We start from the raw sequence: 22,594 nt of genomic DNA on the forward strand, positions 1-22,594 counted from the left end.
CTGCACTCACAGCCGCAGCTGCGAGGTATGTTTGCAGCAAACCTTAGCCCACTCTGCTTAGAGGGGAAGATCTGTGACAAAGGGATGCTGTCTTACTCTTTCTGCTAAGCAGCTAGCACACTGCTGGGGCTACATAAATCATCTATAATAACTACATGAAATCTGCCTGGCTGCACTGTAAACTGCTACTGCAATACAAATTAATAATAAACTAGAAGCTCAGTCCATGATTGTCCAAAGATTTGCTAAGGATTGCAAATCAATTGGACTATTTACTGCCTTTCTGTTGTTTCTGAGTGCCTTGAAGTGGAATAGACCGGTCCTTCACAGATACAATATGTATGATGAGGCCAGTCTCAGCCCCAAAGAGCTTACAGTCTAACTGCACAAAGACAGGCCAAGGAGAGAGGACCTGGGAGCAGCAGGTAAGCACAGTGACCAAAGCCATGTTAGAGACAATTCCTGTTGGGTTCATTTTTTTCTTGTTCCATCCCCATTCTCCCCTGTGACCCACATTCCCCTCCCTACTCCTGCTCTTCTCCTTCTATCAATGAGCCCCCCCTCCCATCGTAACCTATAGACACAGAGCAAGGGTGTTCCAAGGCCAGAAGGGACCACTGTGATCATCGACCTCCTGTATCACGCAGCCCACAGAACTTCCCCCAAATAATTCCAGGAGCAGATCTTTTAGAAAAACACCCCATCTTGATTTTAAAATTGTCAGTGGTGGGAATCCAGCATGATTCTTGGTAAATAGTTCCAGTGGATAATTACTCTATTGAAGAGGTATGCCTTGTTTCAATCTGAATTTGTCTAGCTACCTTAGCCGGTCCAAATTAGTCTGTGTGCACATTGGAGGGGTTGCAGGGGTTAGAGGCTTCCCTTGTGGCCATCCTTCCCTCACTGATCAATATAGCTCCTACTGACACCCCACACACACACCCTGGGAGAGTGGAGGGGGGGGCTTCCAGTGGTAGAATTGGACTAACAAATTAAAATGTTCACCTTCCTGTGTGAAACTCATCAACTTTGAGTGAACTTTTTCTTTGAGCTTGTCTGAGCTTGTGAAACCAAAGGGAGAGGCTCGTGTCAAGCTCAAAGGACAGATCAGCATAACATCCCACCCTGCCACCAAAAAAAGGAGGGGGAAAAAGAAGAAACTGCTGAGTTTTGCACAGATCTACTCACAACACCTCTATCTACCTCTCTCCTTCCCTCCCACACACACACCAGGCAACACTTAAATCAGGCTTGGGAAACTGCCAACCATTTCCAGATACTATTTGTATAATAAACAAAAAAAAAAGATTTATTTTTCTGATTTCCAGGTGCTCAGTGTATTGAGCTAAGAGCCACCCTCTTAGAATTTCTATCCCTAACACAGTCCCCATGCTAGAGAAGACATGGTGTGAGAGACAGACAGACAACACAGGATGCTGGAGAACTCACTTGATTCTAGGCAGGGGGACACTGTCACATTCAATGACCTGTTATATCTAGAAACCAGCCCCTTTCTTCCCTTCCAAATTGTCAGCTTGGTGGGTTATTTATTTGGGTCTGCTGAGTCAAACCAGTCCATTTCCAACATGTGATGGTGAACCGTCCTCCTGAAGCCAAGCTGTGCTCTGTTAGCTCGCTGCTAAAATCAGGAGAATAAATAGATGTTTGTACTCAGCATATTAAAGGGAATAGAGCCTGCTTTTTGACAATGTTGAGTCAATATAACCCAAGTATGTGCATGAGTAACTCATGTTGCCTCTATAGAGCACCTGTTCCTGGGTAAATATATTAAAACATTTTTGAGTTCTTAACTTCTTACACACACACCCCTTCTGCCCCCCCCACACTCTCCCCACTCCCACCCCATGTCTAAAAAGCTGTTATAGTTAAACCTGCATAAGCATCAAACAGGAAAGGATTCTGGCAGGGGGCAATTGTCCATAGTGGGAGGCATAGGCTGTTTTTTGTTGTTGTTTTCAGACCTTCCTTCCTTTCAGAACAAAGAAGAATAGTAAGAGCTGCATATTGGAGATTAAAACTCCTCTATTAATAGCATTATCCGAACATATTCTCTAGGGATTCTAATTCCACTAATAATAATGGGCGGGGGTGGGGGGAGGGTGAAGCATTTCTGGAAAAAAATCATCCTCAAAGCAATTTATCAGAGGATTGTTTCCTGACAACAACAAAAATGAAATATTTACCAGGTAATCCTGCAAGACCGCCAATATTTTGGCTCAAACTGTATCAGTGTAGCTAAGTGGTCAGAACAGTAAACTGGGAGTCAGGATGCCTGGGTTCTATTCCTGACAAGGCCAGGGACTGTGTACCTTTGGGCAAGTCACTTATTTACTTTGGCCTAAATTTTCAAACATTACTAGTTATTTCGGGTGCCTCAAGTTTTGGGTGTCCAATATGAGGTGCTTTAAAAGGGTGATCTCACTTGGAAGGAGACCAGATACTGTGGTGATGAGTGGTGCTATAAAACCCTAAAATAGATAGATTATGGGGCTGGGCGCCCAAAAACGGAGGCATTTAAGTAACTTGTCACTTTTGAAAATGTAGACCTCTATGCTTCCTATTCTTCTTCTGTAAAATAGGGATAATGATACTTACCTGGCTCACACTTAAGGCTTAATTAACCAGCAGTTGTAAAGTCCTTGACGTCCTAGAATGGATGGTGCTAAATACAATGTGGTGGTATATTTAGAACATGAGTTTATTTCTGGGCAGTTAAACTCACAATAGAATTTAAAAATTGAAAATAAAACCCCCCAAACAATCTTGGAATCCCATATTTTAAAAAGAACTGATATCCCTAATGGATAGTTATGATTAGCAAGGACAATGAGTTAATGAGAAAGCACTGTATTTAATTCTATGCACATCTTCAGTGGACATGGCATGGCCATTGCAGTTATGTATTAATTAGTGCTCTGAAATGGGAGAAAGGGACATGAAAGGGGTGAAGGGAGCTGGCAGGTGTAGAAATGAGATTAGACAACAACAGAGGATGTTTCTATCCAGAATACGAGTCATCCAGAATCCCCATCAGCCTCAATGATATGTTTTGTATAAGTGAAAATAACTCAAGTAACATGAGAACAGCCCAGGCACAGGGATGGCTCGGGGGATTGAAAGTGGGACACAGAGCCTATCAGCATGAGCTTGCCAGGAGACTAGTGACCAATGTAGCCTGATTTAGGGTGTACTAATAATATTAATTTAATGTATCAATTTAATCTTATTTTAATTTAAATTAATTAATTAATGTTAATAATTATTAATAATTAATCAGTATGGGTTTTAGGCTCACCAATCTGTTTGATCATAAGATAAAAGTTCTTGTCCCGAATCAGGCTTCACAGAATTTACAAAGGACCCTTGGGGGTATGACAGGAAGCTCACACTGAGACAGATATAGTCTTAAAGACTTTTTATTAAAATCAATGAAATAGTAAGTAAATGGTAAAATAATCAGAGTTACAAAGTTACAATTGCATTACTGCTATTCAAAAGATACCTATGATAATATAGTATTATGTGCAACAAAGCTTTGGTCAATATACTTACACCCTTCCTCGACAACCTGGTGGTAAGAGACACAGGACCAGCCTCACAATTCAGGTTTCTTAATTCTTGAGTGTGAGATGCAGTGCTTAGAAGAAACTAATACTAAGAACTATCCAAACTAACTTAGGGTTTACTTGACTAACTTAAACTTAAAATCAAAACCTAATAAACAAACTAAGAATAAAAGCTTAGGGAACCCAAGCTTAGCCTAGTCCCCTTGGAACTTAAGGTTTGAAAGAACAAGTACAGCCTACTAATAGTGGTAGTCATAGTGGATAGATAGAATAAAATAAAATAGAAAGAGTGAGTGAAAGTAAGTAAGATAGAATAAGTGAGAATAGCAAGGTGCCTCTTTTATAGGGCACAAGTGTCGGAAATCCTTCCTCCTATGCCCAAATTTCATTCCTCACCCACAAAATGTTAGGGTACACTTACCCCATAGGCTAGTATGTTTGTGCATATTGATGACATGTACATACGCACATACGTTTCCTTGTGGTGTACCTGTTAAGTCTGTGGGTACAACATTGAACCCTCCCCTCCCCCCCCCCCCCGTGCCATTCTCCATTGTCTATTGGTCTAGATAAAGGGTCTTAGACATAGGCGTGGGTAATCTATTTAGGTAACAAGATGTAGGTCAATTTTGCTTTCTGGGTAAAAGGTCTTAATATAGATATGCTAACTTTGCCTTAGCTTAACATACAGGATATGACTTGTAGGTCTCTTGCATTACAGCCAAACTTACTTTAATATAAATCTATAAACCTATTACAATAAACCAAATACTTAAACTATAAGAAAAGATATATATATATATATATATATACAAGCAAGCAGGTTAATCCTATAGGCTACACCAAACAGCAGACCTAACTGCCATCACATGATCTATGCACGTGATATATGCATGGGAAGGCCTCTCCATGCACAGCTCACACCCTTCCCATTAGGTTGTGCTCAGGTCACGTTTTCAAGCTTTTCTTCAGAACCACGAGGGCTAGAAACTTTCTTTTTTATTGAAAGCTAAGATTCTCACACATTCACAGGACTCCGGGAACTGAGGCTTTAAGAAATACAGCAATTATTGTGACATTATAAAACTATTACAGTGAGTGACACTGCAGCCCTTCCTCTGGCCCCAGAGAGGGTGTTCAGCAAGTCTGTGGATCCACAATTGGGAGTGGGCAGACAAGGAGCAGGGCTTGGTGCTACCTCATTTCCCCACCAACCCAAGGAGAACAGAATGGGAAGAAACCCAGTCCCAGGACAATCTTATCCTCCTTCCCCTGATAGAACAATTAGGGAGAAATCTTGCTGAGTTTTCCTCCCCATTACTGTCCTCCTGTCAGTTTTCCTGAGGGAGAAAACAATTAGCCCATAGCTAGCAATTAGTGGTTATGTGAAATGAATTTGGTGTGGGTCTCAGTTTATCTCCCAGAGGACAGGTGCTCACATCACACACACAAACCTTCTCTGTATTGGCAATCTCAGCAGAAAGGCCAACAAATGAAGTGGCAGAGAGATTGAATGCCAGGGCATAGATTCAGGCAATATGGCATACAAATATCTGTTTCTCCAGAATCTGTTTTAATTTAAAAATTAAGTCAGTCTGTCTCTAGCTGGTATGGGTCCACAGTAAACTTCACAAATGTGCACTCAGAGTAACTGATGCAGAGACCTCTACCTGAATCTGCAGAAAGCCTGCAACACTAGTTCTACAAGGTATGAACCCTTCATCCCAGTGAGGGGTTAACTCAGATGCCTGGTGATGATAATTTGTGTCAAAATTGTTAACTATTTCATTCCACATGTAAGAGCTTGTCTCCATGGGAAAGTTTTACCAGTTATAGTGGTGTAAGTATATAGTTAAATGTAAACACTTAGTCCAGTATCAGTTGCTTTTTTTTTAGTTTCTCTTAAACCTGTCCCCAAGCAACATAATCTACATTCTAAAAAGGCACTTGTACACGTGTCCGCATGGGCGTTATGTTAGTTTCACTATATTGGTTTAACTTCACACCCTAGCTAATAGTGGCATAACTTTTCTGTGTAGAAAAGCCCTCTGAAGGAGAGGGAGGATCACTGACCTGCACAATTTACTGAGTGATGTCTCACTATGGTGCCCAACCCAAATAAACCAAGCACAAGGTGCCTAATGGAGCTCAAAGAACATGCACAATCATAATTTGAACACCTGCACAATCTACTGGGAGCAGCAACTCACAGAAGAAGAGCTTATTTTGTGGGCAAAGGTGGAAGAGTACCACCCCAATCTGATCCCTGCTGAGCTCTCATTCCTAGGTCCTCGTGGATAGGATTCAGGAACATTATCGGAGCAGTGTCAGGGAATCCTGTACTGCTGCTGCCTGGGCTATACCTGCTCTGGGAATAAACAGAAGGCTTCAGTCTCGGGGGATGTCAGCCTTTCTTGAGCACATTAAAAAAAAGAGCAGCCCAATGCAAACACATCTCCATTGGAATAGAGGGAACTAAAACAAGCAGAGCATGGCGCCAGTGACTGAAATACAGTGGGATTGGGAGAGATTCTCCCCCCCCCTTACATACTTGGAATATTTGTCCACTTAATTTATTCCTGACCCCCAAACCCTAGACAGTCTGACCTCCTCTTCTTTGTTATCCTTTCTTGTACAACTCTCTTTATGGAGAGTGCAATACTTCAAGAGCAGGGAGAGTTAACCTATTCTGACTGCTGGGGGGCGGGGGGCACTGGATGGGAGGGGTTGGCTGAAATTAATGTTGTTTGGTTAGGGCTATTTTTACTTTTGTTTGCAGTCTTGCTTTGTGTCCGGAGGAGAAAAGTTCTTATCTCGCCTCTCCCCTTCAGTCCCAGTCCCATATTCTGATTAGAAACATGAAAAAACCACAAACACAAGAGTTATTTGTTAGAAGAGGAGCTGCTATCAAGGAACAAGGGCTGCCTCTTTGTGTGGTTGGCTGGTGCAAGGCTTGCCTTCCAGCTTTTGGAAAATATCTTTAACTTAATCACATTCACATGACAAACCCTAAATTAAAAAAAAAAAAAACAACCCATGAGTAATGCAGAAAGGAGAGAAGCGAAAGAGAGGAGAAGTCTGCGAGCAGCGGATCGCTTCACAGGCAGCGCGGAGCTGTCAGAGAGAGAGAGGGGAGGGTGCAGCCTTTGCAGAGACGAGATCGGGAGCAGTTTAACCTCATCCGATCTCCGGGCTGGCGAGAAGAGGAGAGGAAGGTCCAGTAACCAGGCAAGGGCTGCGGATTGCAACGAAAGCTCAGGACTTCCCTCCTGGCGTCACTCAGTGCTGAGGCGTGTTGGCTTCGCAGGAAGCAGGTTTTCCTCCTCTGGCTTTGCAAAGCCCCCTTTTCCGTGGAGCCTCATGCACTCTGCAGAGCAGCAGCCCAGGCGGCAGGATGGCTCCCCGGGAGAGAGGCGCTAAGGTGCTGGCCCCCCTCCTGCTACTGCTCGCCCTCCTCGGCAGCCCCAGCGCCGGCCTGGAGGTGCAGCACAAGTTCCTCTCGCCCACCTTGACCAACAACTTCGCCCTGGATGGGCTGGGCAGCAAGATCTACCTGGCGGCTGTCAACAGGCTCTACCAGCTCTCCGGCCCCAACCTGACGCTGGAGGTGGAGGAGCAGGTGGGCCCGGTGCTGGATAACCCCCTGTGCCACGCGCCCCAACTGCCCCAGGCCTCCTGCGAGCACCTCAAGGTGGAGACCAACAACTACAACAAGATCCTGCAGCCGGACCCGGAGCAGGGCATCGTGGTGGTGTGCGGCTCCATCTACCAGGGCTTCTGCCAACTGCGCAGCATGGCCAACATCTCCGCCGTGGCCGTGAGCTTCCCGCCGGGCGGTGCCGCCGGCGGCGGCGGCGGGGACCCGGTGACCGTCTTCCCCAGCATGCTCAACATCGCGGCCAACCACCCCAACGCCTCCACCGTGGGGCTGGTGCTGCGGCCCGCGGGGCCGGCGGGTGGGGGGAGGCCGGACACGCGGCTGCTGGTGGGGGCGACCTACACGGGCTTCGGCAGCCCCTTTTTCCCGCGCAACCAGAGCCTGGAGGACCACCGCTTCGAGAACACGCCCGAGATCGCCATCCGCGCCCTCAACGCCCGCGGCGACCTGGCCAAGCTCTTCACCTTCGACCTCAACCCCTCGGACGACAACATCTTCAAGATCAAGCAGGGGGCCAAGGCCCGCCACAAGCTCAGCTTCGTCCGGGCCTTCCTGCACCCCGCCCCCCCGCCGCGGGGCCCCGGCGGCGCCTCCTACGCCTACCTGGCCCTCAACAGCGAGGCCAACGCCGGCGACAAGGAGAGCCACTCGCACAGCCTGCTGGCCCGCATCTGCCTGGCCGAGCCCGGCCGCAACGCCAGCGCCGGCGAGACCAAGAAGCTGACCGAGTCCTACATCCAGGTGGGGCTGCAGTGCGGGGCCGGGGGCGCCGACGGCTTCACCCGCCTGGTCTCCGTCTTCCCGGCCTCCGCCGCCCTGCAGCTGGGACCCCCGGCGGCGCCCCAGCCCCAGGAGCTGCTCTTCGGGGTCTTCGAGAGAGCCGCCCCGCCGGGGGCCCGCCAGCACTCGGCGCTCTGCGCCTTCCGCTTCGCCGACATCGAGCGGAGTATCAGGCAGGCCAGGAACTCGTGCTTCGTGGAGCCGGACTCCGGGCTGGTGACCGTGCTGGACAGCGTGGTGCAGGGCACCGGGCCCGCCTGCGAGAAGAGGAACATCCAGGTAGGGGGCTGTGGCTCGGGATCGGGGCCCCCTCTCGGCTCAGGAGTGGGGACTCCTCCGGTAGGACGGAGGCACCCCTGTAATGTTCCCTCTCATCAGTAGGGAACCCCCCTGCGAACGGAGAGGGGAACCTCCCCCCAGTGATGCTGCAGCTCAGGGGAGCTTTCAGGATTGGGGGGGATCTCTGGTGGGATGGAGATGCCCCTCTAATGTTGTGGCTGGTAGAGGGGTGGGAATAGAGGGGGCCCAGGTAATAGAGGAGAGCAGAGTTCCAGCATTAGGGGAACCACTGAGAAAAGTTCCTAAGGTGCCCCAGATGATGCTGCAGCTCAGTTTTCTTGGACTGCGGGACACAACCTTCTGGAGCGAGAGAAACTGGAAGGTCCCCTTGCAGTGTTGCTGTGCAGGGAGGGAGCAGGTTTGCCCCTATGGAGAACCAGAGTGCAGAGTTGGGGAACCTCCACTGGGGAGAACCCCTAACCCTGATAAAGTGCAGCTCAGGGGAGCATATTTTGAAGTGGAGGGCACAGTAACCACCTGTTGGGGGAGAAATGTCAGGTAATCCGTGTGATACTGCACTTCGGTGGAACCAAAGAAGTAGATTTTACATTGGAGAAACCACCTGCTGGGAGAAACCTAGCTGTTTAGTAGGTGAGAGACTGCAAGGCAACCTAGAGCTCTGCAGGACAGGGCGCAGCACACCCCAGAAAGACTGTGTGGTGAGTCCCTTCTGGTATCAAGCACTACATGGACTGGAATGCTTGGCTGGGGTGGACTCTCCATGGTCCCAATCTTGAAGTTCTTACTCAGGCAAAACTCCATTAAAGGCAATGTAAGGACTTTAGGATTGGGTCTCAAATTTGGATTAATAATAACCTTGGACCTTCATGACTAGCTGGGTAAGCGATAACAATCCATTAGGCTGAAGTCTGGAGGGGTTGAGAATCTAAGGATCATGGAAGTTAGAGGTGGAAAAGATTTATTAGTTTGTCCCTCAGGATTGTTCCTGTTAGTTTATTCTCCAGTGCTTTGTCTAGTCCGGTTTTAAACATCTCAAGTGATATGGTTTTCACACCACTGTGTATCTGACAGAAGCCTCCTTGGCATAAATGCAAATTAGAGATGGGATTCAGTCAGAAGCTTGGATTTGAGAACCATTGGACTTTGGGATGGTGGTGGTTGGAATCAGAACCAAGAGCCAGATCTGAATGTTGTAACTAGTCTCTATGGGCGTGAGCGTGCACACTGCACCCCATCAAAATCAGTTACAAAGCTCCACGGACTTCAGTGGTGCAGATCAGGCTCTGTTTCTTTAATGGTCTGTCCCAAACCCCAAGACCCGAAACCCCATCAGACTTTGGGTATGTGTGGTGGGTGAGGAGAGGATGTCAGCAGCCAAACCCAGATCTCTCTCCGAGGTTTGCAGTTGAATGAAGCCAAAATTCTGCCCAGGACTGACGTGGGTGTCAGAATTTGTATGTGTATTCTGCACTCCCAGGGCCATAATCAAAACCAAATCTCATAGCCTTCTCTGATGAGTGATTCTGGTTTACTTATACTAGACAGTATTTAGGAGGTTGGGAGAAACATGCTGAGTACAGTAAGCTCCTTTTTTTCACAAGGGTTTACATTCATGCAGTACCCATGTATAAATTTAGGTCCATTGTGAAAGTCAATTGGATTCCTACTTGGTTTACTATGAAGTCAATCATGCAGTGGTTTTCACACACATATAACCGCCCCCTCTTCTATCAAGGAGCGTCTTTATTCCCACGTCCCCTGTTCCCAGTGAACCAGTGGTGACTCACAGACTTTATTTTTCTCTTTCCTTTCGGTTGTTGCTCTCTGTACAGACGCGGAGGGAAGGCAGCTCTAAGAATGTGTGTTCGGTTGTAACTGTTCTCTTCCCACGTCCCTCTGTGTATTCCTGCAGCAGGACAGTGCAGGATGTGTACAGTGCATGGAGAGGGGACACAGGCTGCATTGTTTCATTGCATTTGGGGTGGTAGTTTGCCATTGTCACAATTTGTTACCAAGTGGACAAAAAATGTTAATAGAGACAAGGTGGGAGGGTAATATCTTTTATTGGACCAACTTCTGATGGTAGAAGAGACAAGCTTTTGAGCTTCACAGAGCTCTTCTTCAGGGTTGGAAATTAACACCCCTGCCCACTTTATTTTAAGTGGTTTCTCGCAACATGTGTTTACCCCGTATGCTTAACAATCTGTCCCACCTTGTAGTTAGCTTTTTACCTGTTCCAGTTCTGAAGATGAGCTCTGTGAAGCTCAAAAGTGTGTCTCTCCCATCAACAAAAGTTGTTCCATTAAAAGATATTACCTCACCTGCCGGGTCTCTCTCATATCCTGGGACCAACATGGCAACAACAACACTGAAATATAAATTTTAATGCCAGACAAAGATGCCTACATTCCCTTCTAGTAAAAGTCACAAACTATTAAACAATGGAGCTGCTTTAGCACTATATCTGTTTTTCTTCCTCTGGAAAAGAGGCACAACTCGGCTCCATCAAAGATTATAAAAACGTCTGTTTGATTTCACAGACAAGACAGAGCACTTGGGTTTGGGCTTCCGTGCTTTACAGCGGCAATGATAGAAAGGTTTCCTATGGTAACCAGTGTGTCTGGCAACGGCAGCCCCACGCTATGTTAAAATAGGTAGCCTTAATGGAGTAGTTCACAGATCAGCTTTAGGGAAGTTGAATTGTTTTCCTCTGTGGCAAAGTACAAGCTCCTAGACGTCAGGAAATCTGGTAACCATTGTGGCTTTTAAGTTAATGCCACAAAAAGACTCAGTGCGTTAAATCGTGTGGGTCCAGTCCTGAGGCAGTCTCAGCTCCCAGTGAAGTCAGTGGGAGTTGAGGGCCTGACTTTCAGAGTTGCTGAACACACCTCCACTTTCGATGATTTCGGCTGATGTGCTGGGTGCTCAGCATCTCTTACAATCAGGACCTCAGCACTTTGCAGGGGCATGCTTTTTACCAGTGAGTAATCACTGCAGGATTAGGCACTGTGGCTGAGATTCTCCAAGTGTACTAGGGAGTTAGGTGCCCAACTTCCATTGAAACTCAATGGCAACAAGGCACCTAACTTCCTCAGCCTCCTTTGAAAATACCAGCCTGTGTGAATAGTACAGGTTTTTCTAACTTACAGTCACTTGGGGGCAACAATTAACAACAATGAATAAGCCATCATTTATCAGCACTTAAAATATCTAGTCTTTTTCTTCTGTAAAGCACTTTATAGATATTAATGCCTCCTCTCGATGCTCTGTGAGGCAATTGTGTAAGTATATTTATTGCTATTCATAGCGTGGGGGAACTGAAGCAGAGATGATGAGACTCGCCCTAGTCTGCAGATGGAGTCAGTGTCAGAGCAAGGATGAAAACTAGGGTTTATAGCAGGGGTCGGCAACGTTCGGCACGCGGCTCTCCAGGGTAAGCACCCTGGCGGGCCGGGCCAGTTTTATTTACCTGCTGACGCGGCAGGTTCGGCCGATCGCGGCCCCCACTGGCCGCGGTTCGCCGTCCCGGGCCAATGGGGGCGGCGAGAAGCCGCGGCCAGCACATTGCTCGCCCGCGCCACTTCCCGCCGCCCCCATTGGCCCGGGACGGCGAACCGCGGCCAGTGGGGGCCGCGATCGGCCGAACCTGCCGCGTCAGCAGGTAAATAAAACTGGCCCGGCCCGCCAGGGTGCTTACCCTGGCGAGCCGTGTGCCGAACGTTGCCGACCCCTGGTTTATAGTGTAAAGCAAGTGACTTCTCTGTAGGGACTGGCAAGATCAATCCTTATTTTTTTTTTTTGGTAATTAATTTTTGTATTGATTCAATGATTGCAGAAATGAATGCTGTATTCAGGATCTTATCTATACACAGCGATGACTAGGAAGATTGTCATTTCTATAATGAAAGCATATTAAGAATGGGTGTGTCATTAGAAGTGTGGTTAAACAATGATGTATGTGGCATTGAGGGGTGGGTGCCGCAAGGTTCTGAGTCCCCTCCGCTTCCATTGAAGTCAGTGGGAGTTGAATGCACTCAGCACCTTACAGGATCAAGCTCTTAGAAAATGTATATTTACACAAGGGGAACCGTGTAAGTTAGTGATTATAGCATAGGGCTGGGAGTCAGGAGAACCGGCTTCTAATCCTGACTCTGACTATCTGTATATCCTTGAGCAAGTCGCTTCCCTGTGCCTCAGTAAATTGATCTATAAAATGATCTTCCTGTAGTTACTGAGCCTACCTCATTGGGTGTTAAGGATTATGGTTGTGAAGGTGCTTTGTGTTCCGTGCATGGAAGGTTCAGCAATACATAAATGCAACATACTATTAACATTTCTTCCTGCTTAATATTTGTTCATTTCCCATTCACTTGAAGTGCGAATCTCTAGAAACGTTGACCTAGTCGGCTGGAAGCCCTCTTACCTGCCATTTAGTTGGAAGAAGAGCTTTTCAATTTCCCCCCCTTTTTCTTAATCACTAGAATTGCCAACAAGTTAACAAGCTGCTTTTATTTCCAACTCCCAGAGCAACTGTATCAAGATGAGGATTGTAATATAATGTTTCTTTGCACTGAAAAAAATCTAACACCAATTTCCACCTTCGAGACAATGAAATATTCTAATACATTTTATGTCCCAGCCCTGGGAACACAGCAGGAAAATATATTACAGCAGCAGCTGGCATGGTGTTTTAGCTAAGGGTCTATCCATGTTTCTATTATAAGCTCCACTTTTCAGCAGTTAGTGGGTTCCCAGGTTTTGTTGGTGTTTCCCCCCTCACACACACACACATATAACTCAAATTAGTTCAAGTATTTTTTTTTTAAAAAGTGGTTCTGTAGATTAAGGTGTTGTTTTTTTAAATGAGTTTGAAAAAATATGAAATGACTGGCTGATTCATTCCAAACACAGGTTAGGCTAAAGAGATTCTATATTACAGAACATGTAATGAGTAGTGTTATGGGGGCTGTCGTTTGGAAAGAAATCAAACGACCCATCCTGCAACCCTTACTCATATGACTAATCCTTTTGAAGTCAGTGGGACTCATGGAGGTAAAGACTGCTTGTGTGAGAAGTGGATTGCATGATCAGGCCCTTAGTCTGTAAATTCTTTTGGGGCAGGGACTGTGCTTGTCTGTAAAGCACCATGCACACCTATAGTGCTGTAGAAATAATAATGAATAAATAATATACGTTTGGGGGACAGATGTATTGCCCAGAGAGAAAAACAGACAGGTCTAGTGTGGGTAGGTGTTGCTTATGCTTCCTCCACAGAGTACCTCAAAACTTACTAGCAGATTTTTTATTTATTATGTTAATATATTATGTATGTTTTGACTGTGTGCTCACTGCTGTATAATGCGTTGAGGCCTTTATTCAGCACAGTGCTTATCTTTAAGCCCCTGAGTAGTTCCATTGACTTATTAAGCACAAGTTTAAGTGCTCTGCTGAATTGGGGTCTAAATGGCCAGACAAAATACCTATGCAGATTCTCTAGATAAGCAGAGGAAGATTAACAGAGTGTTGCTATTATGTGTTTTGTTAATGAAAGGTTCTGTAAAAGCACTTATGAAAGAGGTGGGTTAAGACTGGTAGGTTAAGACTGGTAGGTTTAGTGGAAAGCATGTGTGTGGAGGGATTTTGGAACAAAGAGAAAGTGGTTATTTTTTGCACCAAAGGCTAGTGGGGACGTTCCAGGTTTGCCTCTCCTGAGCAGAGATTGCCTGTCCATAACAACTTGTCTCAGACTGTGTGCTGTTTGTGTGATAGGGACAATAACTGTCCCCTGTGAAGTGCTAGAATGGGACCACTAATGTATTTTCATCACATGTAACCTCAACAGGATTTGAATCCATGTCTCCAAAGATGATGATGAATATATGTGCTCTCTTGAGTGGATACCTTCCAGGGTGGGGTGCTGTCAGAGCTTAGCAAACACGGTTAAGTGTAAATGGGTCCATTGCTATATGGGATCAAATTCTGATCTCCGGTACACTGGTGTTAAACCTGAGAAACCCCAGTGGATTTACCCCATATTTACACCATTGTAACAGGTAGGGATTCTGGACTATTAAATTTGAAGGACCCTTAAACCTCATGCCATGTGCCTGGTATGCCTTTTAATTTCCTTTTTGAAAGATAATTAGTTAAGGACCCAATCCGCCACTGTGCTTTGAGTACTGTAATTTCACATGGATTTGAGTTGAGGGCACTCAGTAATTCCCAGGAGATGCTCTGCACCTTAGATGATCAACCCCAAAAAAGGAAATTAAGGTCATGATATTCTATTGTGGTGTGGCCACTTGACACCACACAAGGGGCAGGTTGGCCATAAAGCTGGTTTAATTGGCCTGCTGAGAATTACCCTAGTACAGTGGTTCTCAAACTTTAGTACTGGTGACCCCTTTCACATAGCAGGCCTCTGAGAGCGACCCCCCCTTATAAATTAAAAACACTTTTTAAAATAAATTTAACACCATTATAAATGCTGGAGGCAAAGCGGGGTTTGGAGTGGAGGCTGACAGCTCGTGACCCCCCATGTAATAGCCTCATGACCCCCTGAGGGGTCCCAACCCCCAGATTGAGAACCGCTGCCCTAGTATAAGCAGAATCATCCAGAAGTGTACAGCCAGTGTATGGGCTCTTATGTCCCTCTCCATCTGTGATCCTGTCATAGCAGAGGGAAGGAGGTATGGCTGGGATACCTGTGTCCCACATTCATTCCTGGTTGTGTTTCAAGCTCAAGGGGCTGGAAGGAGGGGTACTGGGAGGTCTGGCAGCACCCCCTAGATTGAATTGGTTTCCATCATATACAGGGTTTACAGTTTGGTTCAATGGCTCTCAGCACCCCCACTATAAAAATTGTTGTAATGCCACCGTTCAAGCCCCTGGGGGCTGTTTGCAGCAAGAGGAAATAATTCAGTCCTCCTCACAGCAGCAGCAGGATCAGGGGAGTGCAAATGTGAACATTAAGCCATCTTTGTGCACCCACTTGTATTCTGCATGCTGCAGTCATTAAGGATCTGTCCCTAAACCATGAGGAGAAATAACTATTAAAATAAAATGTAATGTCTAATGCACATACAGAACAGGGGAATGGGGGTTGAAACACCAATCTAAACCCAATTCTGTTGTGGGGACCTCCAGGGATTTCTGATTTACTGTATTTTACATGCTGAAATACTTAGGCATAGTGGCATGTGATAATGATGGAGTTTCAGCATTAACTCTGAATTTTCTGGCTCTTGTAGCTTTATGTCAGACTCTGCATGGTAGCTGAACAGTATATTTTGTGGTTTAATGATCAGATAGCCATCAATGAGTTTTATGATAATGAGTTGTTAAATAAAATGTACTGCTTGGGTGAATTATATAAACCATTTCACTATGTGTATATTTGGGTTTGGAAATGTTGTCTAAAACCAGTAAGAAAATGTTCCGAAACTAAAACTTGTATCCACATGGGAGTATGACAAAGCATCTACTTACTGTCCAAACATACTATAGCGTCTCAGTAGGACTGGGTTTTAAAGGAGGTTTGTTACTTTAAAGTACTAGTTTATACTAATTCAGAAACTCCAAACATGAAAATAAATCTCCTCTAACCTTAACATCTATTCAAACAAATCCAGAGGACTAGCCACAAAAAGGAAACTGCAAATTTACACTTAATTTATACATTAAAAATAAAGCAAAAGTTCCTGTAATACATTTTAGTTTTATATACCGGTAATCTGATGCTTTTGGAGGTTGCTAGCACTATCTGAAGCTGCAAAATACTGCAATTTTCCGAAACTACAGTATGTCATTATATCACATTAATCTTTTTTTCTTACTTTGATTATGAATATTGTTTTACAGAGAAAATAAAAGTCAGTGTCCCTGGCCCGAAGAGTTCACTCTGTGTGCCTCCAATATGTGTGGGTGGAGCTCTGTGCCTGTGTAGATCTGATTGTAGGATCAGGACTTAACTGTCCAGATCAAAGCCCTGGCTCCAACCTGCATTGTTCTTTGGAGAAGTTCAGACTTGAATCTGGATTTGAACTCAGTGTCCTGGGCCCATCTCTACTAAACAGTAGGCAACAGTGGGAGGTTAGAGTGAAATACATCTATGCAATTTCAAGACATATGCAAAGATGAAAAACCTGTAAAAAAGCTATGTGAAACTCACTGATCTTATCTAAAAGGGGTTCATGTTGCTTGGGTTCTTACCAGCTGGTCTCAAACCGCCCGAGAACTCCTCTTGTGCCCACACCTGCTTTGAGTTTCAAGTCCAAATGAACCCCAGATTGCAATGGGAAATTCAGTCTAAGTCAGTGAGGTTCACTTGGCTTCACACCAAAACCAGAAATGTTGCCTGATTAAGAGCTTGTCAACATGGTGGATTCACAGGGTAGTTAGCACAAAATAGCTAGGGTTTAAATTTAAAGCTATTCTGCACTAACTCCCCATGTGGACACTCTTATTCTGCATTAAGAGTGTCTTTTTGTGGATTAGGTTAATCCACTTCCAGCTCTCTTAGGGACTTTTTAAAATCCTACTAGGCATCAGTCCAAGTCTTTAGGTGCCTAAATACCAATGCTGTTCTGGCCCAATAGCTTGTTGGAAAGGGTTATCAGAGACATAAAGCCTTGGCTAAGGTAATTTAATGCAAACATTGAACAAGCAAGCACAAGAGAGACATGAAAACAGTTAATTAAAAATACCTGAGACCCATCACACTTACCTACTGCTACATGCTCCCAGGTAATAGTATCGTCAATATTATTGATAGCATGTGGCTACAAGTAATGGTTCAGACCTTTAGAATGGCACACGTGGATAATTTGCTCACAGTTATTACAGTTGCATGCACAGCTGCACTAATTGTGTGCACAAATGAGCAGTCCGACATGTCATTTGTGCATGCAGTTACTGCATTAAGGATAGTATCTAATAATAGTAAAAGTTCTTGACGATGAGAAAAGAAACTGTTCAGCAGAAAAGAGCACATGGCTAATGCCTGTATACTTTATTCCCTATGGTTCTTTGAAATTGTTTTTGTAGAAGGGAGTGGAAGAACAGTACTTAACACGTTGCATTTCTGTAGCTCTGTCCAGCCATAAATCAAAGTGCAATTAACAAACATTCACAAATTAAGTCTCACAGCACCCACCTGAATGGGTAAGAATTAATACCCCCATTTTACAGGTCGGGAATCTGAGGCTCTGAAAGGCAAAGTGACCTGCCCATTGTCACAAAGCGAGTGAGTGAGAGAGTCAGGAATAGAACCCAAGGGTCCTCACCGCTCAGTCATTTGTTCTACCACTAGACAACGCCTGTATAACAATCACACTATAAATAATCCAGGATGCATGAACAAAGTGTCAGGAGGGGAAGTTAGCCATGAAGTTAGCAGTAGAGTTGCCAATTTGCAAGTGTCCTCTGCTTTGCTGTTTCCCCCACCCTGTTTCTAGGTTGGTAGAGTAATGATTGCAGCTCCCTGTTTTCATTACAAGTTGGGAAGTAACTGCTTAGAGCAAGTGGAGGAGGCAGCAGACTGGCTGAAATGATCCCTCACTAAGGGAGGCCCTAGAATTTATTGACATTTTTCAGCAGAAAGAACAGTATTAATATCCAGCAGCTGTATAACAGTTCTGCTGGCAGCCCCCGTTCTGACAGGGTGAGGTTGAGCAGAATCTCTGGAGCGCTTGCTTTAGAAGAGGCTGATCTCAGGCTGAATCTAGATGAGGCTGTTTTAGATGTGACAAGCCGATCAGAAAGGCTGATAGCGCTGTTCCTGATAATCGTGCCTCATTACTCTTGTTCTGTCCATAATAATGCTCAGTTGGGGGAATATGCGATCATTTCTCACGAAAATCTCTGTCTACAATGGAGCCCAGAGGCACAGAGCACTGTAGGAGCTGTGAATAATCAGGCCACCTTTTCTTGAAACACAGTGGGCCAGCAATGGCCAGAAGTTCAATGACAGTCGTGAGTGGTTTGAACAGGAATGAAGCTGCCATTTCCAGGTTTCTTTCCTGCCCCCACAAAATTTTATAATATACTGTTTTTCAGGAGAAGGGGAAATAGAGTAATTACACACAGACAGTCCTCTAGGCTTTACAGATGGAGTGAGGCAAATTCACACCTGCTGGATCGCCACTGAACTTAATGGAGATGCATGAGGCTGGCCCAGGATGTTTATCATGGCACCTATGCTCCCCTCACATGTTAAAACAAAAAACAACCTCCCCATGGCTGCTGCAGATCTGGTGTTTGAGAATAACCCACTCTGGATCATGGAGTTTTCAGCAGTGCCACAGGGACTGGGGCTGTGGCAAGGGATAAAGATGGAAAACAGGGATACCCATGAAAACCTGGGCCAAACCCCACTGATACCTGGTGAGCTGCACAGAGGGCCTCTCCCCCCATGCTCCTCTTAGCCCCACTCTGAGCAATGGTATTAGTGCTGTCACTGGGCCCTATGCTTTGGTTGTGCTCTTTGGCCCATCTGATCAGGGTTACAGAGTGTGGAGGGGCTGTTAACCTTCCTCTCTCTTACATGGATATTGGGTCACATAGAGGGGGGAACATGCTCTACAAAACAGCCATTCCCTGAGTCCTCCCCTGGGTCTCTGCCTCCTTGTTTTTCAGTGGAGTGCTTTAGGCATACAGAGCTTCTCTGGGGAACAAGGACACAGTTATCGAGCAAATGGGGAATAGTCTGTGCATTCTTACATCTTTTCTACATCCAGGCCTCTTTTCCCAGTATTGTTCCTCTGTGCACTACACAGTGAAGGGGATTATAGGGTCCATGTGATTTATTATTAGTCACACGTTATTCCAATAGCTACTTAATGTACTTCCAGAAACTTAGACCATGCACTGATAAACACATCACGACTCTCCATGAGCTGAAAGGGTACTGTATTTTAGAGATGGGCCAAGGAAGCATGATCAGATCAGATTTAGGCTACAAATCCAGGTTCAGATTTAAGCCCTAGCAAGGCTTGAATTAGATGCCACCAAAATCTCACCAGCTATTGTTATGGCAGCGTGGGCCAAAATGCAGGACAGTTGTTCTTGAATGGTGGAAATCGCGCAATATGAGTCCAGTTGTTCGATCGAAACTGCCAACATCTTGGGCCAGAATTGCTCAAGAATAGCTATTCTTACAAGATTTCAGAGGCACGTGAATTGGAACTAGAATTGGAGAATAAGCCTGTTTTGGTTCCAACCCAGAAACAAAACTGCCTAATGCTGGGATTGGACACACCCAAACACACACCTTCTTGTTATTCAAGGGAATGTTTGTCCCATCTCTGTATAAAATATTCAGATCTTTCATACCTTTCTGTTTCTGAAATATAAACTTTTTAGTTATTGGATTTTATCCTGCAGTCAGATGACTATTCCCAGCTTCTAAAGCACTTTGGGTTCATAGTGATCAAAAGTCACTGCTTTCTGATGGCTGTCTGGTTGGTAGCCGTAGTGAAATGAGCCAGTGGAAACCAGGGTTTCTTGATTTTAGGGCATATCCTGGCAAATATCTATTCATAGAAATCTATATAGGAGAAGTTCTAGGTAAAAATTGATGGCAGTTGATGCACTTTATTAAAAAGAGGAGTTATGAAGATTAACATTTTGATATAGAGCAGGGGTGGGAAAACTTTTTGGCCTGAGGGCCACATCTCGGTATGGAAATTGTATGGAGGGCTGGCTGGAGCAGGGGGTTGGGGCGCATGGGGGGTTGAGGGCTCCAGCTGGGGGTGGAGACTCTGGGGTGGGGCTGGGGATGAGGGGCTTGGGGTGCAGGAAGGTGCTCCGGGCTGGGATGGAGGGCGGGATAGGGCTCTCGGCTGGGGCAGGGGATTGGGGCGCACAGGGGGGTGAGGCTCTGGCTGGGGGTGCAGGTTCTGGGGTGGAGCTGGGGATTAGGGGCTTGGGGTGCAGGAGGGTGCTCCGAGCTGGGATCAAAGGGTTTGGAGGGCAATCAGGGCTGGGGCAGGGGGGTTGGGTGCTGGGGGTGCAGGATCCAGTCGGCACTTACCTGAAGCGGCTCCTGGAAACAGCGGCCTATCCCCCTTCGGAGGTGGGGCCACGCCGCTCTGTGCACTGCCCCATCCGCAGGCACCGCCCCCGCAGCTCCCATTGGCCACGGTTCCCGGCCAATGGGAGCTGCAGAGCTGGCACTTGGGGCAGGGGCAGCGTGAGGAGCCCCCTGGCTACTCCTGCTTCCAGGAGCTGAGCGGAGCTGCTGCACGCGGGGAGCGGAGCAAGGCATGCCCCTGACCCCACTCTCCGGCTGGAGCACTGGAGCAGGGAAAGCTCCCAACCCCGCTCCTCGGTGGGAGCTCGAGGGCCAGATGAAAAGGTCCAACAGGCTGTATGTGGCCCGTAGTTTGCCCACCCCTGATCTAGATAATGTTTTCACAAACCGGTGTCAGAGGTTAAATGGGCGGTAGCTTTCGGTTAGATCCCAGCTAACTGGGAGAAGCATCCCCATTTAGAGAACAACTGATGTAGACACTTTTTTTTTTAATAATTATTTTTTTCCTGTGTTTTGAATCAAGTTCTTCCCACTGGGTTGCAACAAATGAAAGGGAGGGAAAGTTGGGCCATGTTTGCTACTAGATATATTCCCTTCTCGAGTTTCTGAACTGCAGCGAGTCACTCTTATGCAGTTTGTTAACAAGATCTGCACTGAAATAATTGCTCTCTATTAAGACTCTCATTGCTGTTAAGTTTTAAAGTTTTGGGGAGAATCTGAAATTTAATGTTACCTCCTATGCACCTCATGATACTAATTTGATTTTTATTTTAATTGTGGTTTGGTACCACTACAACACCCAGTGGATTTTAATATATTTACTAGATCTTTCCAGACACTCTTGGAAACATCTGTTTCCACAAAACTTAGAGACGGCAGGGCAAAGTGTGTACTGAGAAAGTAGAGAAAAAAGTACTTTACATCATCATGACTTGGTAAAATAGATCTCCAACTGCTGAATCTGGTGAGGTCAGTGATTTTTCCTTGATTTGGATTTATATAACTACAGAGCTAATCATCCTAGTTACTCCTGACAGTCTGGAGAATGTCATTTGTCTTGTACAGATGCCTTCTGTAAGAGAAGGAAGAGTAACGTAGTGGATTGAGGGCAGGCCTGGGAGCTATGTATTCTTGAGTTCTAATCCTGGTGGCTTTTCTTATTCATTGTGGCCCTAGTTAAGCCATTTAATCTCTGAGTTTTCTCAATATTTAGCATGGGGCTATGTAAAGGTCTGGACTCACCCCTGCAGCGCCCCCTACTGGTTGCTTCGGGGAATCAGCTTGTCCAGCATCTGGAGCGCCCTCTGCAGGCCGGTGATCCATCTTGTCCCTACTTCTGGCCCCTGTGTCCCTCCCAGGACCCGGTGCCCCTATTACTGGGATGCTGCCCCCTGGCAGTACCCCACAGATCTGGGTCTCCCCTCCCTGGGGAACCCCCACCCACTAACCCCACCTTGCCTCAGCACTAGGCCACTGCCAGTCACCAACTAGTCCCCGCTCCCTGGGGCAGACTGCAGTATAGGCCACTCATCACTAGCAAGGGGGGTTTGGACCTGCTGCCTTGGACTAGCCCTGGGCTGCCCTCTACAACCCCCAGTACCCCTTGGCCTTCTCCTAGGCCACAGCCTGGGGCTTTCCAGGCTGGAGCTCCCCAGCCCTGCTCCACCCAGGTACTCTGTGTCTAGCTCCCTGCAGCCAGGCCCTTCTCTCTCTGAAGGCAGAGAGAGGCTCCGGGCTCCCAGCCTCTTATATAGGGCCAGCTGAGGCCTGATTGGGGCATGGCCCCAGCTGCAGCCACTTCCCCCAGTCGGTTCAGCCTTCGCGCTGCCTGCTCCCTGGGCTATCTCAGGCCCTTCCAGGCAGGAGCAGGTGTCTACCCTGCTACAGGCTAATATCACCTACCTTAGAGGTGTGTTAAGATAGAGGAGTTAGGACCGAGTCAATGGGAGTTGCCCCAAAGTAAGTTAAGCAGGGTTTGGCTCTTAAAGTGCAGGGTTTGACCTTTTGAGCCCTTTCAGTTGTACTCTACCAAGTGACTTTATAGAAGATGCATAATCGGATTTCATGTTTCTTGTCTCAGTGATTTACATATCAAGTGTGCGCGCAACTGAATGATGGGGTAACTTGTGATGATATGGGACAGGGCTCAACAGGGCTCACTTTCAGTTTGTGTCTTATGTTCCTAAAAGCTCATGCTTCAAAGTTTCAGCCAGCCACCTGCAGGGGTCAGGAAGAGAG

General features: G+C 46.3%; 1 protein-coding gene across 1 annotated transcript in view; it reads left to right on the top strand.

Annotated features, from left to right (window-relative positions):
• Nucleotides 1–6,981: 6,981 nt before the first annotated feature.
• The window catches only part of PLXND1 (plexin D1), a 134,679-nt gene continuing 119,066 nt past the window's right edge, over nucleotides 6,982–22,594 (top strand). The window contains exon 1 of the mRNA XM_065407389.1: nucleotides 6,982–8,304. Coding sequence (XP_065263461.1) covers nucleotides 6,982–8,304 — 1,323 coding nt within the window. The remainder of the gene's footprint in view (nucleotides 8,305–22,594) is intronic.

The sequence above is a fragment of the Emys orbicularis genome, chromosome 7 (genome assembly GCF_028017835.1).
Source record: "Emys orbicularis isolate rEmyOrb1 chromosome 7, rEmyOrb1.hap1, whole genome shotgun sequence".
NCBI classification, from domain to species: domain Eukaryota; kingdom Metazoa; phylum Chordata; order Testudines; family Emydidae; genus Emys; species Emys orbicularis.